This window comes from Cherax quadricarinatus, chromosome 31 (genome assembly GCF_038502225.1).
Source record: "Cherax quadricarinatus isolate ZL_2023a chromosome 31, ASM3850222v1, whole genome shotgun sequence".
Taxonomy (NCBI): Eukaryota; Metazoa; Arthropoda; class Malacostraca; order Decapoda; family Parastacidae; genus Cherax; species Cherax quadricarinatus.
The window spans coordinates 27,304,985-27,314,829 of record NC_091322.1 but is presented as its reverse complement, the minus strand read 5'-3'; the positions used below and the strand labels follow the sequence as shown (position 1 = coordinate 27,314,829).

Here is a 9,845-nt window from a genome sequence, read left to right as displayed (position 1 = left end):
TACCTCTTCTTAAAGCTATGTATGGGTCCTGCCTCAACTACATCACTCTCCAGATTGTTCCACTTCCTGACAACTCTGTGACTGAAGAAATACTTTCTAACATCCCTGTGACTCATCTGAGTGTGTGTATACCACCCTGAGATGTGTGTGTGTGTCCCACACCCAACACACTTCCACGCACTCCAGGCCCTCCCTCACGCACCCCACGCCCTCCCCCACTCACCCCTCACAACTCCCATTTTTCCAACATACAAGAATGCTCACGACTTCCTCTAAGGTTCCCAGAGATTCATGAACATTATTATCGTGGAACCAACAACCTTTTCTAGAAACTCCAAGAGGCTGGAAGACACTCTTTTGTAGTGTGTGCGTGTCTCTGTATGCGAGTCTGTGTGCGCGTGTCTGTGTGTGCGTGTCTGTGTGTGCGTGTCTGTGTACTCACCTTTTTGTGGTTGCAGGGGTCGATTCATATTTCCTAGCCTTGTGTGCGTGTCTGGGTGTGTTTGCGTGCATCTCGGAATTCTGTGTTTTGCTTGTGAACGCGGCGTGGTGATGGCATGTGATGACAACCCACACTGCTGCTTCTCTTTGTTGGTGGTGAACTGCACGCCTCCCCACCCCCGATAACAAGCCACCCACCCACGCCCGTTCACGCCCGTCCACGACTACATATATCCACCCATGCCCGCCGCCCATCCTGACTACCGGCTGGACTACCTCACACCTATTTAACCAAAACTCCTCCTAGGAATCTACGTCATGTAGTGTAGAGTGTTATTAAATCTACGTCATGTGGTGTAGGGTGTTATTAAATCTACGTCAGGTAGTGTAGAGTGTTATTAAATCTACGTCATGTGGTGTAGGGTGTTATTAAATCTACGTCAGGTAGTGTAGAGTGTTATTAAATCTACGTCATGTGGTGTAGGGTGTTATTAAATCTACGTCATGTGGTGTAGGGTGTTATTAAATCTACGTCATGTGGTGTAGGGTGTTATTAAATCTACGTCATGTGGTGTAGGGTGTTATTAAATCTACGTCATGTGGTGTAGGGTGTTATTAAATCTACGTCAGGTAGTGTAGAGTGTTATTAAATCTACGTCATGTGGTGTAGGGTGTTATTAAATCTACGTCATGTAGTGTAGAGTGTTATTAAATCTACGTCATGTGGTGTAGGGTGTTATTAAATCTACGTCATGTAGTGTAGAGTGTTATTAAATCTACGTCATGTAGTGTAGAGTGTTATTAAATCTACGTCAGGTAGTGTAGAGTGTTATTAAATCTACGTCATGTGGTGTAGGGTGTTATTAAATCTACGTCATGTGGTGTAGTGTTATTAAATCTACGTCATGTGGTGTAGGGTGTTATTAAATCTACGTCATGTGGTGTAGTGTTATTAAATCTACGTCATGTGGTGTAGTGTTATTAAATCTACGTCATGTGGTGTAGTGTTATTAAATCTACGTCATGTGGTGTAGGGTGTTATTAAATCTACGTCATGTGGTGTAGTGTTATTAAATCTACGTCATGTGGTGTAGTGTTATTAAATCTACGTCATGTGGTGTAGTGTTATTAAATCTACGTCATGTGGTGTAGTGTTATTAAATCTACGTCATGTGGTGTAGTGTTATTAAATCTACGTCATGTGGTGTAGGGTGTTACTGAATAATTACCATTAAGGCATTATTATTATTATTATTATTATTATTATTATTATTATATTTTAGTAGTTGCTGTAATATATATATATATATATATATATATATATATATATATATATATATATATATATATATATATATATATATATATATATATATATATATATATATATATATATATATATATATATATATATATATATATATATATATATATATATATATATATATATATATATATATATATATATATATATATATATATATATATATATATATATTCTATAAATGAGAATTTTGTTTTCTTTCTTGTTAAAGACAATTTTCTTGTCTTTCCAGATGACGGATGAGGTCGTGGTGCAGCAGAGTCTCTGGCCGTGGGCGTGATGGAGTGGGCGTGATGAAGTGGGCGTGATGGAATGGGCGTGTATCAAGATGAGTGTGGAGAAAGTCTTCAGTGTTCATGTAGGATGCTTGGTGCTCAAATGACTCCCTGGTGAACACCTCTTGAACACTTGTACAACATGGCTACCGACAGATGTTGCTGCGTCTTAGATGACTGCAGCATTGACGACAAGTTAGCAGCATCACTCAACTTACTTCTGCAGAAACTGAAGCGAAAATTTGACTTATAGATCAAACATTGAATTAAGACGTGTTAAGTGAGACTAGTGTAGCCAAACTTTTTAAAGTGTAACTTAAGTGAAAAAAAAATGATCTCATTAAGTGGACTTTATGTAGAACAGAATTTACACTGGTAAAATATTGAAATTTACACTGGTAAAATATTGAAATTTACACTGGTAAAATATTGAAATTTACACTGGTAAAATATTGAAATTTACACTGGTAAGATATTGAAATTTACACTGGTAAAATGTTGAAATTTACACTGGTAAAATATTGAAATTTACACTGGTAAAATATTGAAATTTACACTGGTAAAATATTGAAATTTACACTGGTAAAATATTGAAATTTACACTGGTAAAATATTGAAATCTACACTGGTAAGAACCGAAATTTCAGCACATGCAAATTTTAAGATGCCAGTGAACCGTCATGTTTCTTGCGCTTCCTCTTTCAGGGAATAAATCACGCGTTGATAAGTAATCACAGAGTGTATACATCGGGAAGAGTGTATATTTTATACACACTGGGAATTTGTATTAATCCTTGTTTTAGGGATGAGGGCATCCTTGGCTGGTGTGGTGTGCAGGATACTAGTGTAACCCTAGCGACCCACGTGTAGTCGATAGGATTTAAATCCAACAAATAAGCCAAGTAATTACAAATGAAGTTGAAGTCCACTCTGAAGCGCTATCCATGGCGTCGTAAGAAACGAGCGACGACCTCTGACCCCGACCACACTCAGCAAGCAGGTCAGCAAGCAGGTCAGCTGCTGACATCACAACCACACACGACAGACCATCAACCGACTTGTAAAGTTAACCCCGCCGTGTACAACGAACTGGTTACCCCGAAGGACCCTGATTTGGGACTGGGAACGCCAGATAAAAGCCAGATATTAGTGACCCCGAGGGAGTCTATTTTGGGAGCGAGAACAACACCAGAGCAGAGGCAGATACTGACTGCCAGAGCCTTCACGCAGGAACTAGGAAGACCTGGTAATCAGATTCTGTACTCCAGTCCACCGGTTATATTATTGTACCCAGGGACTGATGACGACGACAACGACGAGTTCGGGGAGGTGCGACAAGTGCCGGTCAGCCTTTACTACGACACCTACGGTAATGCCGTTGAAGAAGAAACGTTGGCTGGGGTGAGGAGCAACATCTGCCCACATCTTCCTGAGGGTGGACAGGACTTGGCACGGCTCAGGAGCCGCTACTGGCTGCAGGAAGAGTGTTTGGGCAACTACCAGGAGGAGAAAGCAAGCAGGGACGCCATGGGCTACTACTGGGTTGAGAAAGATATCTGGGAACCTCAGGTGGGAGAGGTGAAGGGGCAGGTGATGAAGCAGGCGGTTAATAATTCTCAGGAAGGTGTGATTACGAGACTTAATATTGCGAGGCCATCACCTGTTGATTGTGATTGTGGGTGGAACTTGAGACAGGACGAGGGGTGGGGCGTTCGCCGCCCACACTACCCACCCTCCGCCCACTACTGCCCTCTCATCACCCTAGACAACACAACATATGTGGCTCAGCCTCACGATATGTTATGGATGTGTCAAATGTACCCGGGCGTTGAGTGGACGGGGGAGGGTGGTGGGCAGCAAGCTGGAGTGGGCACAGGTAAGCCTGGCCAGTGTGTGGGTATGAGTGTGCCCCAGCGTACACCTGCCCCGTTGCACTCCTCCACAAGGCACCGAAAGTCACATTATCGCGAGAGAAATGAGAAGAAGCAGCACAAGCAGAAAAAGATGTGGCAGGAGATGAAAGTGTGGTGCAGGAGTGATGGAGGTGTGTGTGACACCACACCAACACACCACACCTGTGATGTCAACACCAAGGATCACCTGTTGCAGCAACGAGCTTGTGGTGAGGGCGGCCAGTCTCCTGCACACCACCGCCAGAGGGCGGCCACACTGCCAGGACACACGGCCTCCACACTGCCGGGCCACACTGCTGACCACACCCTTACCCATATAGACTACGACAGCCTAAGACTGGAGTGGCAGCATCTGAGGTATGATAATAGACACTCTGCAACACACACAAACAGAGGTGCACCTCTGTCTGTAGACCTACTAGGTCCTCATGCTGGGCCACAGGAGGCGCGACGGGAAGAGTGGTCAGCGGCAGGAGTGCCGGGGGGGCGTGATGAGGGGGCGTGGCCCGGGGGACCGGAGGGCTGGACCAGTGGAACATGTAGAGCACTGGGCCAGCCGGGAGCTGAAGCCTCAGTATTATCGCGCGCCTTGCCACGTGCACATGTGCGCCCAGGCAGCACCGTCACACCCTCCAGTGTACACAGTGCCAGCAGTGAAATATACAGTGTGATCAATACGAAGAGCAATGAGACGAGTGTAAAAGTAACAGCTGGCGAGAGTGAACCATGGTTGGAGTACCGGCATGGTGCTTGTGAGAGTGAGTGTACTTGTGACATGCCCTGCAAGGTGTCGGGCATTCCCGTGTATCAGGGGCGAGGTGGGGAGCCTCCGCGTAACTCACGGGGAGATGTGCCTCCCGCGACTCCTGCTGGAGGGGCCACTGGCCGAGGTCGAGGCGCCGGGCGCCGAGCATCGGGAAGCAGGTTGTCATCGACGTCTACGAGTCGTTCACCAGCCCAGGTGGGTCGACGAGGTAGCTTTGGTGCTCAAGTGTCCCCTGCAGGATGTGCTGGGCAGGACAGTGGCTTGGTCTCGCATCCAAGGAGGGCTTCCCTGCCAGGTCACGGGGGCGGCTTGACCCACACCACCGCTGCTGAGGAACATGCAAGAGGCGTCTCGTACAGGGCGAGGACATCTCCCTCCCCCTCTGCTCGCTCTCCTTCCAGTGGAAGATCTCCGAGGCTGGGGTCTCGAGCACCTTCCCCTGCAGCGTCGAGGAAGACCCCCAGTGCGGTACGGCGGCGGGAACCACTAGTGGATCCTCGCACGCCTCCCTCCACACCACTGTCTCGTCGACCACCACCGCGAGCTCTGTACCAGGTAAGGCTGTCTCCCAGTCCCTCCCGGCGAGACTCACCACCCATGCACAGAGATAAGTCTGCCTCTAAACTTCCCGTCGTGGCTTGTAAACCCAGCAAGAGTGACACGTCGCAAATCTCGTCCCGAGTCTTCCCTCCACGACCCAGTGCCGGGAGGCCCACCATTGGACAGCGAACCGGAAATGACTCGGTTAAGGATCGCATACATGATAATAAAGGCGTGCGACAGACGTCAATAAAGCAGGACAATCCAACGAAGGAATTGACAGAGTCCATTGGTGTCCCCGACTCTGCTGAAGCTGAGGAGAACAACAGAACCGGTGGAGACTCCTCGGTACACCTGAGCAAGGCGTCACCCACCGCCGTTAACAACGACATTCCTGACCGACAAAACGAGGCGACCTGGAGAGCGCTGGCTGCCTCACGAACTAATTCGTCTTCCTGTCTACCTAAAACTTCTTCCCAAATTGATAAGACATCAGGATTGTTACGTCCGGGAAGCAACAGGTTGACTTCATCAGTATCCCGACTAAGTAGCTCCCGCCGCAACGCCAGTGACACTCCAAAAGTCAGTGACTCCAAGCTGGAGAGAACGTTGAGTGTTAGTTCCTCACACCTCACGCCCAAGACGAGCCTCACCCGCACTTACTCTGGACCCAAGAGCTCCCTGGTGTCGGGCGATGGTGCTAGCCGGGCCAGGATCGTCAGGAGGGTCATGAGTGGTAGCCGAACCAACCTCAGCAAAAAGAAATCCAACTCCAAGACTTCACTGGTTGTTGTCCGCCACAATCTATACAACCGTAACAAGTCTGGCTCCAAAAACTCTCTGTTGGGATCAAGGAATAACTTATTTAGAGCAAGTTTTGATTCCCAGAGGACAGAAAGTACCACAGACTCCGGCTGTAACTCTCCTTTATATGGAAGTCAGTGTTCCCTTGATGGTGAACGCAAGAAGTACAGTTCCTCCCCTTGCCCAAGTCTCCTCAAGAAAGTAGGATCAGGTTCTTTAGCTTCGACGGTATCAAAATCAAACAGTGATGAGTTTAATAAAGCGGATTCTAAACTAACGGAACATAATGGTAAGTCTACACCAGTACGTGTGAACACACAGACACCTGCTATAACCGACCCGGACTCAAAAGCTGCAGTCAGAGAATCTGATGCCAATGACAAGGACATGACGATAGTTTCAAAGATCGGCAAATCAGTTGTCGAGGCGTGTGGGTCAAACAGTAAAGAAAATAAGGTGAATATTGTCCATGCTCATTCTCTCAGTAGTAGTCAGTTGTTGAACAGGATGGAAAAGTCACCGGTGTCAGTAAAGCGGTCAGTTAGTTTGCAATTACCGAGAGGAACAAAGCCTTGTCTGCCTCCTAAGCCGTCAGCGTGCAACCTTCGTGCCAGTAGCAGCTCCCGCATCGCCTGCACTGAAAGTATTAAAGCTCCAGAGAACAGACAGCTGCCTGGTATCAATGTCTCCTTTCGCTCTGTTTCAACCCGACAGCTGCCAAGTTGCAGCAGCGATAAAAATATCATGGGAAGCAACGAAAGGCATACAGAAAATAGAGACAAAAAAGAGGTTACCAAAGTCTCCATTGTGGCAGAACCTAAAAGAAGAGAAGAAAAGGGCATTCAAGTTGAGGCCTCGAGTAGTGAAGAGGATACAGAGGAAGGTGACTATGAGGCAGAAGAGGAGGAGGAAGATCACCGTGAGAAGAGTGGTAGGGCAGGTAGACAACACGGTCAAGGTGAGGGAGCCTCACCAGTTCAATCTCAAGTTGTGTATGAGGACAACAGAAGCATCCCAGGGCCACCCCAGCCTACTCCATTCAGAGTGAGGGTGGAGAGGGATTCCCAGTCTGCTATTGACAAACTGAGAAAGAACACCGTCGTACATATTTCGAGGGATCCTAAGATGCAAACGATTCGCAAAATAGAATGTCTGAATGAAATCGAGGACAACAGAAGCAACGAGAAGAGGGCGAATGTAGCTGACGAGGAAAGTCATTTAATTCAGCGTCTGGAAACTTCTTTGGCTGACATTATAGACTCTGCGGTGCTGAAAAACCTGAAAATTAATGGGAATGTTTTGTCGGACCAGTTTGACGCCATTATTGCCACGCTCAAGAAAGTAGCTGCGTCGGTAGACTCAGGTGAACCCGACTACCCTCCCCTCAACCGCCGTAACTCTGAATCTGGATTAAAGGTCGCACCGAAAACCCACTTTTTACCTCCCACGCAGAAAATTCCCTTGCCACCCTCCATGCCGAAGATCCCCTTATCCACCTCCATGGGTAAGATCCCCTTATCCACCTCCACAAGTAAGACATCTTTGTCCACCTCCACGGGTAAGACAGCCTTGGGTCCCTCCACGGGTAAGACATCTTTGTCTTCCTCCATGCCGAAGACACCCTTGTCCCCTTTCACACCGACGATTCCCATGTCCCCTACCTCGCTGAAGATTTCCTTGTCACCCTCCACGCCCGCTACGCCCGCCACGCCCACGTCCGTGTCGTCATCCTCGTCTTCCATGAGTCCCGCAAGCCCATCTACTCCACGGACGCCCCCGTCTAAGACTCCTCTGTCACTTTTTTCCATCATTGAGAGCTCTTCAGGACAGGCGAGAACGCACCAGTTATCCCAAGGCAGGAAGCTCTCTCTTCCTCAAGAGTCCTCACAGGACATTTCTCCCACCCTGGAAGAGCTGGCTCGCAGGCACCACGGTAACCCTAACCACCTCAGGGTTGATCAGGACCATGTGGATTTTATGGACCTGGACCAGCCATATGTTAGCCCAGCTCCGGCGGGAGTAAGCACCAGTGAGCTCGTTGGAGGAGCACCTACACCAAAAGCTTACGGTAGGAAGAACAGCACAGGATCTCTCGGTCTCAACTCCTGTACATTTCTTCAAGATAATTCTTATTACTCTGGAGGACCCGCAACCACGACCAGCGTGACCAATCTGAATTCCCCAGGAGATTACTCGACTGCGTCTGAATCTCAGCAGAGTTCATTCAGAAAGGTTCACAGCACTTCCAACGTTAATGGTGCGCCTTCAGGTGGGTCGCATCGCTTATTCCAGCGTCATCTGTCGCTCTGTGGTCCTGACGACGTCTGTGCGGAGAACAGATTGCGGAAAAGCTTGTCTAAAAGTCGTGAGCTGCTTAGCCAGTTAGAAAATGAATACAAGAAAATAAAAGGCGATGAGAACAAGAGCACCCGTAATTCTCTTCTCATAGATCAGAGTTGGCTCGATAAAGACTTCGATGAACTTCTTCAGACTTTATCTAACGACAAGGCTATTCACTCGGATCCCCACGAGGCACTAGCCTTCTTGACCAACAATAATGCCAACACTATTACATCCTCCGCCGCTTCTAACAAGGGCGACAAATGGAGGTACTCCAAGAAGGACATGCCGCCACTGCCACAGGTTGACAGTCCGAGGGCAAGGCGCCAACAGAGTCAGTCTGGATCTGAGGGCCGACATATCTTCTCGTTCTTCCAAAAGAAAGGTCGGAGTCAATCTCTCTCCGGCACGGAAGCGATCAAGATAACTCTGCCATCAACACCAGAGAACGGTCCTCAGGGAGCCCATCGTCGGCTGGAAGCCGCCCATGGACCTCGGAGAGTCACTTACGAGAGCGCGACGTTGGATCGTCCTGGACGAACTAACCGAAGTAACAGTATCCCGTCGGCGGCGCCACAAGCCTATGCCGGGACTGCGTTACCGCACGAACTCGTGGGTATCTTCAAGCAGGGAAGGAGTAAATCCCTCTCTAAACCAACTGGTAAAGAAGACCAGACGATAGATCAGGAGGAGGTGGAGGAAGAGAGAGGAGAGGACAAAGTTCAAGAGGACGAGGAGGAGCCAGCTAAACAAATGCGCTCTCTCTCCTTGCCCAAGTCTTTCCTGTCAGACAAGTACGGACTGACAGGCTTCAAGGCTGCTCTGCCAAGGTAAGTGTCAGCGATTTACCTGGCTGAGTTTAACAGTCTTGTTGCCCCATCTTACCTGCTGGCCTTGGAAATCTCTGCTTTTCAAATCATAACAGTTTCATCACACATTAAAACATCCTTCATATTCCTGCCTCTGTTATTACGTTCGGATATATTGGAGACTGTTAGAGTTTCTCTGAGGTCAAATTTTATCTGACTGGCGATCGTCAAACATTTAGTAAATTCATTATTTGTTTTGGAGAAATTGGCATCAGAGTTGATGAGGCGTGACGTGGCTGGCTGAGGAGACTTGTTGGCCAGTATGTTTATCTCATTGTCTACACTCTTCAAAATATACACTGTCTCACCCTCTTCTGTCACTGTGACTTTGTAAATGGTCCAAGTCGGACCGAAACGTCGTCGTAAGCTCTTCTCTCATATGTGCGGGTTATTTGTGTATTGTTCCAGTCACGGTATTGTGCCTTTTTTTATTCTTTATTGGTGATCTTAATGGTAACGACTACGCCTGAATATTAAAATAAAATAGATCTAATACAAAAGAATAAAACACAATAGAATACAATAAACTGGAAGCTGGATGGTATAAGATAACTTGTTATCTTCATCATGAGT

General features: G+C 47.6%; 1 protein-coding gene across 2 annotated transcripts in view; it reads left to right on the top strand.

Moving 5' to 3' along the window:
• Nucleotides 1-2,631: 2,631 nt before the first annotated feature.
• Nucleotides 2,632-9,845, top strand: part of RhoGEF3 (Rho guanine nucleotide exchange factor 3) — a 548,785-nt gene continuing 541,571 nt past the window's right edge. The window contains exon 1 of one of the 2 annotated variants that reach the window (XM_070090286.1): nt 2,632-9,233. In XM_070090286.1, coding sequence (XP_069946387.1) covers nt 2,953-9,233 — 6,281 coding nt within the window. In that variant the 5' untranslated portion in view covers nt 2,632-2,952. The remainder of the gene's footprint in view (nt 9,234-9,845) is intronic. The other variant, XM_070090287.1, reaches the window with a different exon arrangement.